The 20182-nt window shown below is 48.3% G+C and overlaps 1 protein-coding gene and 1 long non-coding RNA gene across 3 annotated transcripts in view; one reads left to right on the top strand and one right to left on the bottom strand.

Moving 5' to 3' along the window:
- Positions 1-19319, top strand: part of PIGL (phosphatidylinositol glycan anchor biosynthesis class L) — a 63753-nt gene extending 44434 nt beyond the window's left edge. Inside the window, exons 3-7 of one of the 2 annotated variants that reach the window (XM_045984668.1) lie at positions 3429-3519; positions 8827-8894; positions 11385-11416; positions 12886-13019; positions 16959-17203. In XM_045984668.1, coding sequence (XP_045840624.1) covers positions 3429-3519; positions 8827-8894; positions 11385-11416; positions 12886-13019; positions 16959-17057 — 424 coding nt within the window. In that variant the 3' untranslated portion in view covers positions 17058-17203. Of the gene's footprint in view, positions 1-3428; positions 3520-8826; positions 8895-11384; positions 11417-12885; positions 13020-16958 lie in introns of both variants that reach the window. The other variant, XM_045984667.1, reaches the window with a different exon arrangement.
- LOC123929241 lies at positions 1291-11750 on the bottom strand. The gene is made up of 3 exons (XR_006815910.1): positions 11719-11750; positions 10178-10282; positions 1291-1424 (listed from the first exon to the last, which is right to left on the bottom strand). It is a non-coding gene; the product is annotated as an uncharacterized LOC123929241 (long non-coding RNA).
- Positions 19320-20182: the final 863 nt, after the last annotated feature.

The raw sequence follows: 20182 nt of genomic DNA on the forward strand, positions 1-20182 counted from the left end.
ATGCTGACTTCCTGTGAGTCAACACACTTTCCACACACTCTTCATAACAAGGTTCTTAAGAGATCTGTACATGTTCTCTGCACCTTTGGCTCAGTAATTACATTTCTTTTTCTTTTGTTAAGATTTTATTTATTTATTTATTTATTTGAGAGGGAGAGAGCACAAGTAGGCAGAGCAGCAGGCAGAGGGAGAGGGAGAAGCAGGCTGTCCACCGAGCAGGGAGCTCCATGTGGGGCTCAATCCCAGGACCCCGGGATCATCATGACCTGAGCCGAAGGCAGAGGCTTACCTGACTGAGCCACCCAGGTGCCCTAGTAATTACATTTCTATAATTTTATTCGAAGGGAATATTGAGAGAAGCATACAAAAAGTTTTGTATAGGCTCACCTGGCTGGCTCAGTCGGTAGAGCGTAAGACTCTTGATCTCGGAGCAATGAGTTACAAGCCCCATGTTGGGTGTGGAGCCTACGTCAATTAAAAAAAAAAAAAGGTTACGTATGAGGATTATTATGATAATAATAAAAATTGGAAACAACCTAAATAATCAGTAAAGTCCAGGCTTTACATATTTTGGCATATCCAAATCAGGATTTGGTTATGTATGCAGCAAATAACGGAAAGTCTACAATAACTGTGACCCAAGGAGTTGTGCCATCTAGGGCTGGTGGGGTGCCTTTGTTCCAAAACTCCTCCAGGTCAGGGCTTCTCCTTTTCGGTTACTCTGTTGTGTCTGGTGTGTGTGTGTGTGTGTGTGTGTATGTGTGTGTGTGTCTGGCTTTTATACCCAAGATTTTCATGGGCCAAGATGGCTACCAACTCCAGCCAGCGCAAAGATGGACAGGACAGAGAGAAATGGGGCAAAGGTCATTCACCAACCGTCTCTTCAAGGAAGGGCCCAACGGTTGACTGACTTCTGTTTACATTCAGCATGTTTATCTAAGGCGGATTGTTATCTGTCAGAAAAGAAAGGAACTGCAAATGTTATTACTTGAACTCAAGCCTTGAGTTGATGAGGGTTGAATTTGGGGCAAAGAACCACTCCAGTAGTTGGTCTGAAAGAGTCATTTTTGTATCTGTTCGAAGGTTCCCCGAGTCAAGTTTTCTGTGTCCCTTCCTGGAGGGGAGGTGATCCCACCAGGATGCCTCGTTCCCGTACACAGTTCGTACTTGGTTGGTGCCTGGCATGCTTTATAACGTTGCTGTCTTCTAGACGTCTTACTCGGGTGTTCCAACCCCAAAGGCTGGTATGGCTCTTCAATCTGCTGGCGCTTATTAAGCCCCTGGACGCAGTTCCTTGCCCGTGGCCGAAGCTCATTTACTCATTGTTTATTTAAATAAGTTGTTCTTTGACTTGGATTGCACCCAGTTCCACATGAGAAATAGAAGAGCGAGACACAGGTCTGTCCTCATATTTTGGCGTGAGGCTAGGGAGACACACAAAGCAATAGAAAATAAGAGAAATGCTGTAACTAATCAGGTGCGAAGAGGGGTGGTCCAGGCCACAGCTGATAGAAATGTTCACTACGGGGCGCCTGGGTGGCTCCGTGGGTTAAAGCCTCTGCCTTCAGCTCAGGTCATGATCCCGGGGTGCTGGGATCGAGTCCCGCATCGGGCTCTCTGCTCAGCAGGGAGCCTGCTTCCTCCTCTCTCTCTGCCTGCCTCTCTGCCTACTTGTGATCTCTGTCTGTCAAATAAATAAATAAAATCTTAAAAAAAGAAAAAAAGAAAGAAATGTTCACTACAATTCCTAAATGTAAGGAAGGTTGATAGTAAAGAATTTGGCTTTGCCCAAAGAGAGATCTGGCCATTGCCCTTGGCTTCTGCGAAGTGATCTGTGTCAAGCCTAAGAGGAGTAACTTCGGGGTTTTAGGGCCGGGGCTTTAGGGCCGTGCAGGGTCAGCCCACCTAGAAGCTGAGGTCGACCACATGGACCATCAATCGGTCATGCCCAAGTCACGGAACCCCAATAAAAACTCTGAATGCCAAAGTGGCAGTGAGCCTCCCTGGTTGGCGGTCCTCCCTGTGTGCGGTCACATTTCACTGCCGGCGGGGTCACGCGTCCCCCACGGAGAGGACAACAATCGTTCACATTCAGAACCCTCTCAGATACTACACCCTATGTTCTCTTCCTTTGGCTGATTTAATCTGCATCCTTTCCCTGTTAGTGGCTCAGTGGGTTAAGATCTGCCTTTGGCTCAGCTCATGATCTCAGGGTCCTCAGATCGAATCCCACATCGGTGGGGGAGGGGGGGGCAATTCCTGCTCAGTGGGGAGTCTGCTTCTCCATCTGCCCCTCACCCTGACTGTGCTCTCCCTCTCTCTGTCAAATAAAGAAATAAAATATTTTAAAAAGGAAAGAGAGAGGGAGAGGTGGATATCTATTTGTAAGACTACAAATAGGGGCGCTTGGCTAGCTCAGTCAGTGGAGCGCGCAGTGGAGCGGGGTCATGGGTTCAAGCCCCACTTTGGGGGCAGAGATTACATTTTTAAAATTTGATAAAAAGGGGCGCCTGGGTGGCTCAGTGGGTTAAAGCCTCTGCCTTCTGCTCAGGTCATGATCTCAGGGTCTTCGGGTCGAGTCCCGCATCGGGCTCTCTGCTCAGCAGGGAGCCTGCTTCCTCCTCTCTGCCTGCCTCTCTGCCTACTTGTGATCTGTGTCTAAATTAAAAATTAAAAAATTATTTTTAAAAATTCAATTTAAAAAATAAATAAAAAGACTACCCATTATATCCCCAAACTGAGGTCAAATTGAGACCTTGGCCTCGTGTTAGATGATACCATAGATGGATGCACAGAAAAGAGACAGAGGAGGAGACAGGCCTCTGGCGTGGCCGAATGGAAACTCACAGAAGGTGCAGACCTCTGCCCTGGAGCCCAGCCCCACTGGGGTGCAGCCCCGTTGGACGGAGTATGCTGCTGGCTCCGTAGGGCCAGAACGTCTCGGCTCTGCAGTCAGAAAGCCGGTCCGAATCTGCCTCCAACAACCTTGCAAGCAGGCTCCCTAACTGCGTCCGTAAAGTCTCCTTCTCTAGATGTTCATGAGGTTGAATGAAGGAACACAGCTTTGTACTTTTTCTTAAAGCACGGTTGCTCTTACTGTTGCAAAGATACATGTCATTCTGTGGTGCGGCCACATTTGTTCCGAACCCATATGTCTCCCGAGCTTTAGATCAAAGCCTTGTCTCTGCAGTGTCTGTCTCTTCCCCTCAGCAGTGAGCGCAGGCCGCCGAAAGTGTGTTGTGTGGAGGTGTGTGCTGATCTCTAGTTGCATCACGTTTCCAAATCTTACCTCTTTCACCGAAACCTGGATCCTTAAGGGTGCCCCCCTATCCCCGCCCCATACAGTTCCTATCAGGGGACTGGCACTTGCCTACCAGAGCTTAGGGAGGAGTTCACACCTGATTAGAAAAGGTGTTTCTTCTTCCCAGGGACTTCCCAGATGACCCAGGTGTGCAGTGGGACACAGAGAGTGTGGCCGGCACTCTCCTCCAGCACATAGAAGCAAACGGCATCAACCTGGTAAGCGGACACCCTCCCTGAATGCAGAGCCGGGGATCCCGGTCAAACCTTTACCTGTGGCTGCCCTCCTCTAGAGCTCTCTTTTAAACCTGCAGAGGGGGGTGCCTGGGTGGCTCAGTTAGGCTAAGGGTCTGCTTTCAGCTCAGGTCATGATCCCAGGATCCTGGGTTCGAGTCCCACGTAGGGCTCCCTGCTCAGCGAGGAGCCTGCTTCTCTCTCTCCCCCTGCCCTTCCACTCCAGTCGTGTGCGCGCTTGCTCTCTCTCTCGCTCACTCTCTCAGATAAATAAATAAAATCTTTTTATAAATAAATAAATAAACCTAGGGAGGACCAAACACACCCTTTGTGGGACTGTGTAACCAAACTGTCACAGGTGGACACAGGTTTTTTTCCAAGCTGTGTCCTCTTTAACCGTCCCCAGCCCCAGCCTCTGTCCTGCCTTCTCAAAACTCAGGGCCCCAGGAGCCCGAGCTATGGCTCCTGTTTGTACAGAACTTCACCTTTTCCTGAGCATTTTCATGTTTAGGGGACCATTTTAACTTTAAAAGGCAAATGTTGGGCGCCTGGGTGGCTCAGTGGGTTAAAGCCTCTGCCTTCGGCTCAGGTCACGATCTCAGGGTCCTGGGATCGAGTCCCACATCAGGCTCTCTGATCAGCAGGGAGCCTGCTTCCTCCTCTCTCTCTGCCTGTCTCTCTGCCTACTTGTGATCTCTCTGTCAAATAAATAAAATCTTGAAAAAAAATAAAAGGCAAATGTTACCATAGTTTTCATTTGACATTGAGGAAACTCAGCTTTCCAGAAGCTGAGAAGCTTGCCCGAGGTCAGCAAGGGATGAAGCTGGGATTTTTAGCCTCAGTTTCTCACTCCAGAACGCACAAGGGTACGTGTACGCGCGCTGCTGGAAAACATTTTAGTCACAGGTAGAACAACAGAGCAGATTCGCATTTACTGGTCAACAAGGGCGGGGAGGCCCCATCTCAGCTCTGCCGGGTCCTCTGGACCGGGACTTGCCAGTGGTCGATGTCATGGCCGCTGAGAAGGCTTACTGTCCTCCCCTAAAATGACAGTGACAGTGCCTCGTAGGCTAATGCCTAAAATTGACCACTTAAAGCCCTAAACACCCAGGCAGCCCTTAAGCACTGCACACTGGTGAACAGGATCAGTCCTTGCCAGGGGGCCGCGTTTCTGCTTTAGACCCTGTTGCATTTGACCACAGCTCTGAGCATCCAGGGAGGGTCTCGGGGCACGGACAGCTCTCCGTGCCGTTTTTGCTCTCAGAAGAGTCTCCCAAGTTTGTGTCCCAGAAAAGTGATTTGTGGTACAGGCCGCATCTCAAGACCTCCTTCTCCAAGAAGCCTTCCGTGACTTCTTTGGCCCGCTTTGGGAATCCTACAGTATTTGGCGTATGTCCTGCAAGTTGCTGTGAATTTTCTGAAGTACAGACCGTGTCTTACGAACTAGACTGGAGGGTCCGTGAAGGCAGGGACCGCTATGACATTTTTATATCCCCAAGAATGAGAACAGGCCCCTGACCGTCCTTGTCCCCAGACTGCCCAGACAGTTAACTGCCACCTGGCTGCCTGGAGCTCTTTCCCATCGTCTGAGGTGCTCGTGTTCATTCCAGTGCGTGAGGGCCCTTAATCGTCAGGACTGTCCTGAACTGATTTAATTTCCCTGCTTAAGGAAACCATTTAATTTTATTTTTTATTTTTTTTAAAGATTTTATTTATTCATTTGACAGACAAAGATCACAAGCAGGCAGAGAGGCAGGCAGAGAGAGGAAGGGAAGCAGGCTCCCCGCTGAGCAGAGAGCCCAATGCAGGGCTTGATCCCAGGACCCTGAAATCATGACCTGAGCCGAAGGCAGAGGCTTTAACCCACGGAGCCACCCAGGCGCCCCAAGGAAACCATTTTAAAACAGATCTTTAACGCACCTTGCTGTCAACAAGGAAACTCCCAAGCTGTCACGGGGCAGTAAGGAATAATTTCGCCGGCCTGCATGTCATACAACAGTAGGCATGTAAGGTCACGCTAACACCATTGCCAGTGAGGATGTAAGTGGCCATAACCGCGCTCAGCCCCCACAAGGCACTGAAATACGCTTTCCGACAGTCCCCATAGGCCCTGGTGGGCCAGGGGCGAGGGCTTAGTAGTAGACGGGGAGAAGTCACTCGGTGGCAGAATCAGGGGCCCAGGGGCCCCCTCCAGACCGGAAGTATTGGCTGCACGATGAGACAAGACCAAAGGGGAAGTAGAGACAGAAGCCAGGAGCACCAAGCTAAGACATGGGAAGACAGATTCCCACCTGGGCTGAGCTGGGATGATCCTAAAAGCTCTCCTCCGCCCCAGCTGAAAGCTGGCTCTGCAGGGGTTAACCCCAGGAGTTGGAAGGAAACCAGGTGCCCTCTGGTCCCAGTCCCACCATGTTTGCTGAGCTGCTGGGACATGGCTTTGAAAAGCTTTATGATGCTGCCGTCTACAGAGAGCAGCCGAGGGGTTTGGTAGTGTCTTTCCGGGGCAAGCAGGCTAGGTCCGGGGTCCGGCCCCTATATGGACCTTTCATTCAACAAATATTTATTGAGCGCCTGGTCTGTGATATTCCCTACTTGCTGTGGACTGGCGATATAGACGTGAAACCAAACACCCAGTCCCTGCTCGCTTAGGGATCCGTGACATGTGGGCCCCCATCGTTGTTTGCTGTGGGGGACAATGCTTACCAGCATCCCGCGCTTTTCCCCCCTGACCGCCCCCTTCTCTACCCAGTGGCAACACCCCTCAGTTATCACAGCAAATCTCTCTTCAGACATGGCCAGATGTGCCTGGGGAGACATAGCCCCAGCTGAGAACCACCATCTCAGAGAAACCAGAGCAGCCCTTCCATTACCGCTGGGGTCCGGGTAAGATTTCATCTGAGCAAAGATTTCCACAGCTTTTGGGGGAGGGGGTGGGGGAGGTGGATGGAGTTCTAGAAAGAGCTACAGGGGTCACCGCTGTCACATTAAATACCCGCACAGTCCGGGGAGCTGCATGCAATTCCGCTCAGCCCTCCTTGCGACGGAAAGAAAGAGGGAGACTATGGGAAGACACGGAGACCTAGGAGAATTTCAGGAGCGATTGAGCCAAGCTCCAGCGGGCCCCCAATCCCCCCTAACCTAGGAAGTGCTCTCCAGCCCACCCAGGGTAATGACTAGCCCCGCTGTCATGGCCTCCTGATAAGAGTAGGCTTGGAGTTGAGACGCTCTAGTCTGTCCTGTTGGACGTACACATTCCTGAACATTTCCACGTCGGGCTGTTGTGTCTTCACCTCAATCCCACCAGGAAGGCAGAGCAGGTCTTACTTCTCTTATCTGGCAAATGAGACGAACAACAACACATTGAACCTTGAAATAATTTCCAGGGGTCAAGCTCTGTGACCTGCCCAATGGCAGGAGTTAAGGAGGGTCCAAGATAAGAGTAGACTTGAGTCAACACTGCTGGATGGAACACTGGGCTCAGAACAGGGTGCTTGAGTTAGTTACACGGTTTTACATTTTTTTTTCTTTTTTTTTAAGTAGGCTCCATGCCCAACGTGGGGCTTGAACTCCCGACCCTGAGATTAAGAGTCATGTGCTCTACCGACCGAGCCCCAGCCAGGCGCCCCACGGTGTATGTGTTTTAATAGACTGTATTCTTTAGAGCATTTAGGTTCATAGCAAAGTCGAGCGGAAGGTACACAAAAACTCCCCGTCCCCATGATTTTTTACAATCAGCAAACCAACACTGACACATTAGCACCCCAAGTCCTCAGTTGACACGAGGGCCCACTTTTGGTGCTGTGCATTCCATGGGCTTTGACACATGTATAATGACACGTGTCCACAATCCGCTTTTTATAAGCCTTAACTTTTTTTCTTTTTTTAATTTTCCAGAAGGGAGAATTTCAAGCCCGCAACTGTAGAGAGAAGTTTAACGAACTTCCACGTTCCTATTGCTCGGCTCCTGTAATCATTAACTCACAGTCAATATTAGCTTCATTTGAACAGCTGTCCACCTCCCGACCTCCTGTTTTCTTTTTTTTTTAAGATTTTATATATTTGACAGAAAGAGACACAGCAAGAGAGGGGAACGCAAGCAGGGGCAGTGGGAGAGGGAGAAGCAGTCTTTCCGCTGAGCAGGGAGCCCAGTGGGGGACTCGATCCCAGGACCCTGGGATCATGATCTGAGCTGAAGGCAGATGCCAATGACTGAGCCACCCAGGCACCCCCTGTATTATTTCAAAGCAAATCTTTGGCATCATATTTCATATTTAAATATTTTAGCATGCATTTCTAATCATGACAAGTCCTTTTTTTTTTTTTAAGATTTTATTTATTTATTTGACAGACAGAGATCACAAGTAGGCAGAGAGGCAGACAGAGAGAGAGGAGGAAGCAGGCTCCCTGCCGAGCAGAGAGCCGGCCGTGGGGCTCCATCCCAGGACCCTGGGATCATGACCTGAGCTCAAGGCAGAGGCTTTAACCCACTGAGTCACCCAGGGGCCCCACTTGGTCTTCTTCTTAACCCATCTGTACAGAAACAAAATGTTGGAACCCAGACTAGCTTATCATGACTAAGTAGAAGATACAGGGGCAGTCCGTGAGTGAATAGACTTCAGTGATCTTAACCCCGGGGCATGGTGGGCACTGTCCCTCAAAGCCTTTGTGCCCTCAGTACAGCACAAGGAAAGGGGCCACATAAACATAAATCAGCCAGCATCTACAAGAGCAAAGTTCACCCCGCAGCCAGCCACGAGAACGAAGCGCGCTAATAAATGGCCAGGCGGATAAGAAACAAAGATCCTCCAAACCAGGTCTGTGTCGTGGCCGAATTCCACTCTGCTTCACTGGCCCAGAACAAGAGTAAACAGTAAAACCCACACAGACCGTCTCCACACAACTGGCCAACGCAATGGGTTTACCCCACCAATCCGCTCGGAAGTGAGTTCGGTTGTACCCAGAATTGGGTACAGAGTTCTGTGTGCTCCTTTTCTGGCCAGGGGAACGGGGACGGCTGCCTTGAAACTGAGGCAGAGAAAGTATTCAATCATGAGTGACCACCCTGGGGCACACGGGTGGCTCAGTGGGTTGGGCCTCTGCCTTCAGCTCGGGTCATGCTCTTGGGGTTCTGGGATCAAGCCCCACATCGGGCTCTCTGCTCGGCAGGGAGCCTGCTTCCCCCTCTCTCTCTGCCTGCCTCTCTGCCTACTTGTGATCTCTCTCTCTGTCAAGTAAATGAATAAAATCTTAAAAAAAAAAACAAAAATGAGTGACCACCCTGTTTCTCTACAGGTGGTGACGTTTGATGCAGGGGGAGTCAGTGGGCACCGCAATCACGTTGCTCTGTACGCAGCTGTGAGGTATGACTGCATGTTGCAGGGGGGAGAGCGTCTGTTCGTTTGCTCAGGGTGGATGGCTTCTAAAGGGCTTCCCCCTCACTGTCAGACCCGTGGAACTGGCCGCGGAGGTACAGAGAGCGAGCGTTGGCCGCACTGCTCCACAGCTCACCATGCCGTGTGTGTGAGAAATCCCTCCTAAGTCATCTTATCATTGTTTTGCCTCCTCAACTCGTGAGGGTTTCTTCCGCATGGAAAAATGGGGTGACGTTTTATTTCTCTGGTTTCGGGCCAAACTTGCAACCCCATGTAGCACACGCAGGAGATTCGAGGGAGTGAGTTCTATAAATCAGTGTGCCTCGTGGCTTCATCTTCTTTTTCCTCCCTTTTAAAAAAGATTTTATTTATTTCTTTGTCAGAGAGAGAAAGAGAGAGCGAGAGTGAGCACAAGCAGGGGGAGGGGCAGGCTGAGGGACAAGCAGGCTCCCCACTGAGCAGAGAGCCCAACGCGGGACTTGATCCTGGCCAGGACCCTGGGATCATGACCTGAGCCGAAGGCAGATGCTTAACCAACTGAGCCACCCAGGCGCCCCTTTGCTTCTTTCATTCTAATTTCTTTTATACATTTTTTGAAAAAGATTTTATTTATTTGACAGACAGCGAGGAGGGATCACAAGCAGGGGGAGTGGGAGACACTGAGCAGAGAGCCGGATGCGGGGCTCAATCCCAGGACCCTGGGATCATGACCCAAGCCGAAGGCAGACAGTTAACGACTAAGCCACCCAGGCGCCCCTCTTTTGTACATTTTGTACACTCTCTCAAATCTTTCTTTGGAGAAGGAAGATATACATATGTAATAGGAAAACTTTCCTTCTTCATAGTCACCCTATTTTACCAATAGGCATCTGTATTTTACTGGTAAAAAACAAACCCAAAAAATGCACCTCAGAGATATTGAGGGACTTATTCAGGGTCAGATACACATAAACTGTGTTTCCCAGCCTCTAGAGAAGTACTTCTCCCCGGCGCCATGAGTGGGGGAGTGATGGACCCGGCCTAGGGGAAGGGAAGGGACAACTTGAAGTCAAGGACTTAACTTTATAACTTTCTTCTAAACATGCCCAACATTCTCAGACCAGACCAGTGAAATATGTAAAGTTGGAAATGATTCCCCTGTCATTACGTCCAACCACCTCATTTAATGGAGGAAGGGAAGTGGTTTTCCCAGATGGCAGGAGGAGTAGAACTGAAATCCATTTCGCATGAGTATGTTGTCTGTGTGTTGGTGCTGGAGTTGGACCACTTACCCCATCTTTCTCCGTCTCTTCGCTTCCAAACAAAAGCAGGCAAGGGATCTGGAGTTCATTGCTGTTGGATTGCCCACTGCTGTTGGGAGTGTAGAATGGCCTTCACTGTGAGAAGGTGGGAGCAGGGGAGGTTGAAAAGAAAGAACTATTAGGGAAGAAATATCAATTAATATTTTAAAATAGCCTCCTGTCACACTCAAATTCAATTTCAAAAGAGACTTTGAAAAGTCCATCATAGTTACCTTCGTCTCTTATGGGCAAAGCGTGGACCAAGGCACTTCATAACTCTTAGTCGTCCCCTAGATTGGCTAATCTTGGGGACGGTGCCTACACTTGTCCTTTCAGCTATAGCCAGAGGTATGGAATCCCAGAAACCTATATGGTGATTGATGCAAAAAAACTACCTAAAAACCTATGGGGGGGGGGCACCTGGGTGGCTCAGTGGGTTAAGCCTCTGCCTTCGGCTGATCTGAGGGTCCTGGGATTGAGCCCCGCATCGCATCGGGCTCTCTGCTCAGCAGGGAGCCTGCTTCCTCCTCTCTCTCTGCCTGCCTCTCTGCCTACTTGTGATCTCTGTCTGTCAAATAAATAAATAAAATCTTAAAAAAAAAAAAAAACCTATGGGGGATCATAGGGTGTGACAGGCCTTACCGCTGTTGGGGAGGAAGAAATTTTCTTCTGTCCAAGGTTCTTCTAGGTGGACTAAGAATTAAATTTCCACCAGAAATTATTAACAGGAGAAAGTTGAATTGAATTTTGTCCTACAAAATCCATACAAACATGAATCCAGACAAACATGAAATTCCAGAGACTGTCAGGCAACATGAGACTTACATGTCATCCTGATCTCAGGAGCAGAATGGGAGTCTGGGGTACAAGGAGAGGAAGACCATTAGCAGGAAGGTTGAAACGTTTGGAAAACAAAGGTGGCCCTGTTATGCAGATAGGTTTCTTAGGTAAAAAGAAAATCTCTAGTTCTCTTCCTGCTACAGGCCTGTTTCCAGTGTAAGTTCAGGTGCTGGGGGGCAGGTGCAAAGTGGTTTTCCTGAATTTGATGGGTTTTGATTGCTTTTAACTCCAGGTAACCTACATGCCATTGTAGCCCATGCTGGAGAGGCTTGCCCTTGACCCTTGTACTCCGAAGGCTCTTCCTATTAACTGCAAAGGAATTCTTCCTCCCTCTCACTCCTGTCCTTTCCTCCTCCAGGACCCTCCACTCAGAAGGGAGGTTACCTAAAGGTAAGTGGTCTGTTTTGCCAAAGTCTGCTCATTGCTATCCCTCTAAGAAACTGGTGGGGTGAAATTTGTAAATATATGGAGAACTGCCCCAGGTCAAGCCAAGGTGGGGCTGGGGAGGCCAGGCCACACTCCTCCTGACCCAGCTCACTGTGTCTGTCCTTGTGGGTCCTCAGGCCGTAAAACCAGGTTGTATCCACTGCCAGCCAGGCAGCCTCTGGGTGTGAAGGGAGGCCAGGTGTTAGGAACACAAAACCAACAGGAGATACATGCAGAAAAGAGACTTGTTATAAAACTTGACTCACCCAAGTACAGAAGCTGAGGAGTCTCAGTCTGCCTTCTGCAAGCTGGGGCCCCAGGAAAGCTGCTGGTGTCAGTCAGTCTGGGTCCAAAGGCCTGAGGAGTAGGAGAACCAATGGTGTAAATCCCAGTCCAAGGGCAGGAGATGACCGGTGTCTCAGCTCAAGAGTCAAGCAGAAAAGAACAAATTCTCCTTTCTTCCACCTCTTCTTCTATTCAGGCCCTCGGTGGATGGGACCATGCCCATCCTCACTGCGGGGAGGGCTCTCTGCTTTCCTGAGTCCATGGATTCAAATGTTAGTCTCAGCCAAAATACCCTCCCAGGCACACCCAGAAGTAATCTGCCAAATATCTGGGTAGCCTGTGACCCGGTTGAGTCGACACATGAAATTAACCATGACCCCAGGCCTTGCCCGCTCATCAGTCTAGCTTTCTTCCCAGGTGGGTCTTTTCTCACCTCCAGTGTCCTTTCAGTCCGTCCATCTAAACTCCCATCCCAGCCCCCCTCACTTAGCCAGGCTGCAAACAGCTGATGGGTGTTTGAGGGGTTCTCCTACTTGAAAGGTGTTTGACCCCACTTGGCCCTTTACTGTGGACACTGAGGCTTAACCTGTCTAGGCCAGTTTCTGGTCTGTCGGTGCGAAAAGTAGACCTCCCTCGGGGCGACAAGACACCGCCGCAAGTGAGAACACAGTGGGGTGTTCCCTTTCTGAGCGGGCCGATACCAGCCCCGTGAGACAGGCTTCCGCACTGTCAACACCACCTCGCAGATGAGAAAACTGAGTCTCAGAACCAAAGGCACTTTCCCAGCCCTGTCAGGTCTTGAGCGTCAGAGCAGGAGCTGGGTCTCTTGTCTCCCGATCCCGAAATTCTGGTCTTCATCGCCTTTCCCTTGGCCTCGAAGTAGCCAGTTTCCAACCTCTAGCAACCAACCTCATCTTGCTGGGGCTTGAGTAGAGGGCAGCCGGCCAGGCGTTCTGTGGTCCTTTCGCTCTTCCTATCTGGGAGAACGATGGGCAAAGAGCACGTTTGGTGCTACCGAGACATCTGGCAACTCCATGGCCATGGTTTTGGCCTGCCCGGAGCCCCACAGGAGGGTTGGGCGCTCAGGGGAAATCTGCCTGGAAGCAACAAGACGCTTCACTTCTCCCCGCTCCGCCTCCCCCAACCAGGGTGCTCGGTGCTCACGCTTCAGTCAGTGAATGTGTTGCGCAAGTACATCTCCCTTCTGGACCTGCCCTTTTCTCTGCTACACACCCGGGATGTCCTCTTCGTGCTCACCAGCAAAGAAGTGGCACAGGCCAAGGTGAGAATTGTGAATCCCCGGGCACCCTCCGTCCAGACCCCTGTCCCAGACCCCCCGGTCCCCACGACCCCGAAGCGAAGACCTTCCATAGTGGCTTGTAGCATCTGAGTGTCTGACTGTCCAGCTAGACCTTGGCAGTCATAGCTCATCAGGGACTTTTGCCCCTTTTTCTGACATAAACGTAACATATGCTTTCTTAAAAGTAAAAATACAATGCTCGTTGTAGAACATCTAGAAATACTTTATGTAAAAGCATCAAGAAGAAAATAAAGATAATCAATAAAAATTACCCTGAATGCTACCACTCAGAGATAATCATTGTTAACATATATTTTTTTAATGGGATTACACAATGCCTGTTATTGAAAACCTGTCCTAACAACATTATGATGATTTTCTTCTATGTCATTATGCATTAGAATTGTAATGGATGCCTGCATTCCACTGTAGGGATGTACAGAGAGGAACTCAGAGCTGCCAGGAGCCTCTGTAAAGAGCCAATAGGATAGACCACCAGAGGTTTATTTGCCTGCTGAGGAAATGTCAGGCCCAGCGAAGGCCTCGTAGCGAAGGCCTCACCAAGGAGCGGGTGATTCCGAAAACCACGGAGTTAGGGAGTTCAGGAGAATTGCTCCAATCTGCCTCCAGGTGTGACTAGAGTGTGACTATATATTATATATATAATGTATTACATGTATATATTGTATTATGTATTATATATAATATATAATTGTATATGTATATGTATACATTTTATATACATATAAAAGTGTATATATACTATATATATGTATATGTATGTATATGTATATATTGTACATAGACAATATATACATATAATACATTATATATATAATATTTATATAATATACATAATTATAGTTAAAGTTTTATTATTATTTTGCTTAGCTTTATTTTCTGAACTGTCTGGGATACACATTTATACCTACTACGAGGCATTTTGCTAGATACTGAGAATGCAACACTGACCAGAAACATGAATTCTCCTTTGTTTTATTTGATAGTTCATTACTTTCTCTTCTTTATCTTTGTCCTTCTCCTTTATTCAGATTTTACACTGTTGTTTTTTTTTTTTTAATGTCTTGGACTGAAAAGGTTAGCTTTTTTTCCCATTTTCAATCTTTTTTTAAAAATACACTTTAATACTATTGATTTCCCTTGAAGTATTTCTTTAGCTGCACCCAAGTTTTGATACACACTTCTACTGTCCCTCAGTTATAAGTAACTTAGTTTCCATTGTGAGTTCCTCTTTAATACGTGAGGCTTTTAAGAGTGTATTTTCAAGTTTACAAATGCGTGTGTGTGTGCGTGTGTGTATGTGTGTGTGTGTGTGTGTACCATCAACCCTCATTATCCACAGGTTCCATCTTTACAAATGCGCCTACGTGCTAAAATTTACTCGTAACCCCCCAAATTAGTAGGGGTTTTGTGGTCATTTGTGGACATGCATATCTGCAGGACGGTGAGGTTTTAAGTTGCCACCGACGCACACGCCCAGGTTCCTGCTGAGGTTGAACAAGGTGACCCTCTGCCTTCTTCTTTCAGCTCTGCAAACAAGTATCCTCTCTTCAGTATATTTGGTGACACATTGTTCTCATTTTTGTGCTTTTTGTTGTTGATTTTACTGTTTTAAATGTCTTCTGAGTAAGCCATTCAAGTGCTGTCTAATGACTCTAAGGGCGGGAAAGCTGTGATACCTCTTACAGAGAAAGGACGTGAGTTAGAAAAGCTTCGTTCGTGCATGAGTTATAGCCCTATTGGCTGTGAATTCGGTGAATGAATTGATAACCTAATATTAAATAAGGCGTCTTTAAACAGAAACCCACATAAAACAAGGCTCTGTACTGATCAGTTGATGAAAATGTTGAGACCGGAGGCTCTCAGGAACCAAAACCGTTATTTCCCCCTACGAACAATGATACTGTATTGACTAATTCAAGTGTTTGCAGTAACTTTATAGAAGGTAGCTACCAGAACGTGAATTATCCTGTAGCCTTTTTATTGTTGATTTAGAATTGAATTGCTTCCTGGTCACTACATGTAGCTTATGTAATACTGGTTTTTAAAAACTTACTGAGAATTCCTTAGTGAATGACCTACTTTATGATCAGTTTTTGTAAATGTTAACGTGTTATCTAAAAAGAATGTGAGTGCTCTGTGGTTTTTGTTTCAGATTCTAGATATAACCACCAGAGCTTAGTACATACATCAGTCACAACTTGTGTATTCTAACCGCTTTTTAACTTTTTTTTAACTATTTTTTTAAGATTTTATTTATTTAGGGGCACCTGGGTGGCTCAGTGGGTTAAAGCCTCTGCCTTCAGCTCAGGTCATGATCTCGGGGTCCTGGGATCGAGCCCCGCATTGGACTCTCTGCTCTGTGGGGAGCCTGCTTCCTCCTCTCTCTGTCTGCCTCTCTGCCTACTTGTGATCTCTGTCTGTCAAATAAATAAATAAAATCTTTTTTTTTTTAAAAGATTGTATTTATTTAATAGAGAAAGAGACTGAGAGAGAGCATGAGCAGTGGGAGGGGCAGAGGGAAACGCAGGCTCCCCACTGAGCAGGGAGTCCAATGCAGGACTTGATCCCAGGACCCTGAGATCGTGACCTGAGACTCTTAACTGACTGAGCCACCCGGGGTCCCGTGTTCAGAAATTTATGAGCAGGAATGTTCATTAGCATAATTTATGATATAAACTAATGATATGAACTAATATTCAGCAGATGAATTGATGGTAGTACTGGATAAACTGCAAAATCGTATCTTTGAAGGAAATGTAGTGGAAATGCTCCAAAATGGAGGGGAGGTATGGAAAAAATTTGATATTTTGTATTCCCTTGGGAAAGTAATAGAAAAACAGTTTGTAAGCAAACAAATGGACAGTAAGTGCCTATTGTATTAAATGGGTACTGAAAAGCCGTCGAAAGGTTAGGGGACCCCAAAATTAGACCACTGGGGGCAGGAGGATATAGGAGACTCATGTGACTTGGTAGCTGCTAAAAACAGACAAGTCAAGTTCATCCCTTCTCTCAGTGTTTTTCTAAAATAAACATTTTGGGGATGCCTGGGTGGTTCGGTTGGTTGGGCATTTGCCTTCGGCTTGGGTGGTAATCCCGGGGTCTTGGGATCAGGTCCCACTTCGGGCTCCCTGCTCAGTGGGGAGCCTGCTTCTCCTTCTCCCTCTGCCGCTCCCCCTGCTTGTGTTCTCTCTGACAAATAAATAAAATCATAAAAAATAAAATGAGTTCTTTACATAAAGACCCTCAATGATAATAGCTCAGAGAGGCAGTTGACTTTTGGTACTTAGAGAAAAGCAGGCAGGAAATATTTATATATATTATATCTAGTTTCATCAGTCGCTATGATCTGTGGTTGAAAACTGAACTACGCTAGGTCTGAGTAACAAGATAATACACATTCTGGCAAGGAGAACCCCACACCCATGGGTACGCTTTGGTGTGAATGTGTCTCTGTGCCTTCTAGTTTCTTCTCCACTTCCTCTTCCTCCCAGCTTCCGTAATTCGGAGGAGCGTGAGCACAATAATGTAGCTCGCTTCCCATAAAACCTCGTACATTTGATCTGTACGACGTAGGGGAGCAAAGTAATTAAGAATGTGGGCTTCAGGGCCATTCCCGTGGCCCTGGCTTCAGAGCGCAGCTGGGTTGTCTAAACTGAGGTAAGGCGTGGAGACCGCCGCGCGCTGTGGCCGCCATTAGCATCCTGTGAGTTTATCCCCGGGTCGTCGTCGGAGAGGGGACAGGGGAGGCAGCCATGGGAGGCCCATCCGGAGGGCTTCGCCCGTCCCAGGGAGAAGCCAGGGTAGGCTACAGCACCAGCTGTGCTCGTGGGAAGACGCAGTTCAGGTGAGGAAACGGAGCGGAACAGTTCCGTGACCAGGCCCCTCTGCTTCTCCTAGAGAGCCGTGTCCTGCCACCGCAGCCAGCTGCTCTGGTTCCGCCGCCTCTACGTGCTCTTCTCCAGGTACATGAGGATCAACTCGCTGCACTTCCTCTGAAGCCTGGAGGGCTCTCCTGGACTAAGGAGCGCAGGGAGAAGCAAAGACCAGAACGCCTGGGCCCGGGCCTTGGGCCGGCGGAGCAGCCTGAACCGGAGAGCCCCATGGCGGGGGAGCCTTCCAGAGCTCTGCGGGTCGGCGCTGAGAAGCTCGAACTCGAGGGGGGCCGTGCAGGCCAATGGGTGGTCCCAACGTCAGCTTCTTCCTCTGGGGGGAAAGCCCCACAGCAGCCCAAACCGAACCAACCCCAGGATACCAATAGCTACCCTGACGGCTTCTCAGGTTCTTCTGGAAAACACGCTCCCTAATGGCACCATGTCGATCAGGCACCTAGCACAGAGCCTGCTGTGATGATAAATCACTTCTCAGAGGCCACGAGGCGGAATTTTTTTTTTTTTAATATTTTATTTATTTGACAGAGAGAAATCACAACTAGGCCGAGAGGCAGGCAGAGAGAAAGGAGGAAGCAGGCTCCCTGCTGAGCAGAGAGCCCGATGTGGGGCTCGATCCCAGGACCCTGAGATCATGACCTGAGCGGAAGGCAGAGGCTTTAACCCACTGAGCCACCCAGGCGCCCCGAGGCGGAATTTTTATGTTGTTTCCAAAGCAGCCTCACCAAGCTCTCACACACGAGCAGCCCCTATAGTGAGTGAGTTCAGCCATTACTACTTTGAGTCACATCGTGGCCTCTGTATCAGGTTTGAGTCCCGAGGAAGCTTCTCTCCTTAACCTCACAGTCGTTAAACCGACTGGGGCTCCCGAAGGCCAAAGGCCGACCACGACGCCCAGCATCTGCTGCTGAGACGATTAGGACGTGGGCCTGCCCGGCAGAGCGTCCAGTCAAAGATCTCAGCTCCCAGTCTTTGGAGGGGAGGAGGAAACAGGAAGACAAATCAGGAACTCTTGTGTGTTGATGGTTTTTTTTAACCCTCAACCCAAACTAAACAAAACAGCGTGATCACGGACAAGGTGTTTAACCTTTGTCTGACTCAGTCGTCTCGTGTGCCAAAGGGAGCGCGGTCAAGGTACCAACCTCAGAGGAGACGAAGCCTGGTGGGCGCCCAGGAAAGGGTCTGGCCCGCAGTCGGGGCCCAGGAAAGGTGAGCCGCTGGTGTTCCGAGGTGCATGAGCAGCCCTAACGCGGCGGCACTCGCTGGAGTTGACGCAAAAAGGACCTTGGTGCACGTGGTCCCGGGCTATCCTTTCTGGCCCTTGGCGGAAGGCCTGCACTGCTGTCTCCATAGCAACAGGTCACAGACCTGCTCTCTTGATGCCTCCTACGGGCGCAGTGGGACTGAGCCAGAGAACAGGCCCGGAACAGGAGTCTGAAATGCAAATCTGGTTACGTTATCTGTCTACTCAAAATCGGTCCGTGGCTCCTAAGAGCCTCCTTAGAAACTGTGAGAAGAAATCACCCACTGATGCTAGATGGTGGCGGTGGGGGGTAGGGGACAAGCTGCCTCCCGTCCTGCCTCTGAGAAGACAGGCCCTGGGCCAGCCTCTCCAGACTGCAAGTCTCAGTATGTATTAAGAGCTTATAAAATACCCAAACCCTGGGGTGCCTGGTGGCTCAGTGGGTTAAGGCCTCTGCCTTCAGCTCAGGTCGTGATCTCAGGGTCCTGGGCATCAGGGAGCCTACTTCCCCCTCTCTCTCTGCCTGCCTCTTTGCCTACTTGTGATCTCTGTCTGTCAAATAAATAAATAATTTTTTTTAAAAAATACCCAAACCCTGTGACCTAAGGAAATACTTAAAAAATTAAAATTATGTATACAGACAGCATCACAGTATTATTGATAATACAATTTGAAAAGTCCAGTGATGCAACCATATTTAGTAAGAAAGAGAAGTGTTGATGATGAATTCTCGAAAGCAGGTTAGGAATGGTATAATCTCATTTTAGTTACACATACATGCACAAATATGTGTGTATGTATACACCCACATAAAAGTGTATATACATAGAGAGAGAGTCAGAGATATATATCCAAAAGGTAATTACTGGGGTGCCTGGCTGGCTCCGTTGGTAGAGCATGGGACTCTTGACCTTGGGGTGTCTTGAATTTAAGTCCCATGTTGGATGTAGAGCTTGCTTTTTTAAAAAAAAGGTAATTGCTAATTAGTAAGGCCATCTTTCTAAAGTGAACATTTATAATTTTTTTTCAAAGATTCTATTTATTTATTTGACAGAGAGAGATCACAAGTAGGCAGAGAGGCAGGCAGAGAGAGAGAGGAGGAAGCAGGCTCCCCGTGGAGCAGAGAGCCCGATGCGGGGCTCGATCCCAGGACCCTGAGATCATGATCCGAGCCGAAGGCAGCGGCTCAATCCACTGAACCACCCAGACGCCCCGAACATTTATAATTTTAAAGGATTTTATTGTTGTTCATTAATAGTTTTGATGTGATTATACACTTTTGATATAATGTAAAGCTAAAAAAAAAACATGTGTATAGCCAGGGGCCCCTGGGTGGCTCAGTCAGTTAAGCATCTGACTTCAGCTCAGGTCATGATCTCAGGGTCTTGGGATCGAGTCCCACATGGAGTCCCACATCAGGCTCCCACTGCTCTGCAGGGAGTCTGCTCCCTCTCCCTCTGCCACTCCCCCTGCTTGTGCTCGCTCTCTCTGTCAAATAAATAAAATCTTAAAAAAAAAAAAAAAAGGAAATGCAACCCTTTGTGGGGAAAAATACGTATATGTCTACACATCCAATTGAATGTAAATAAATGGGATATTTCTGGTAACAGTGCTTCTCTGAAAAAGGAAATTGAGTGGGAGGAGGGGAAAGGAGACATTTTTTTTTTTTGGTTCCTTTTGAATTTTATACCATGCATGTATATTCTCTATTCAAAAATACTCTCAAATATTAGAGGTTAGAAAGCTCTGTAGAATCATCAACAGTGACTGCTTCTGAGTGGTGGGACCAGAGTTATTTTCGGCTTCTGTTTTACTGCGCAGGCTGGGTATTTCTTTGTAAATAAATTGAGGAAAAGTTTAGGTGGAAATGAAAACAAACTAACATCTTTATTTCTTGGTGCCTGGGGCTTGATTCTGGTCCCTGTTGCTGGAGCACAAGCTCCCCCTCCCTGGCTCCCTCCATCCCAACATCCTCCCCTTGGGGTTCCCAA

The sequence above is a fragment of the Meles meles genome, chromosome 18, assembly GCF_922984935.1.
Source record: "Meles meles chromosome 18, mMelMel3.1 paternal haplotype, whole genome shotgun sequence".
Classification (NCBI taxonomy): domain Eukaryota; kingdom Metazoa; phylum Chordata; class Mammalia; order Carnivora; family Mustelidae; genus Meles; species Meles meles.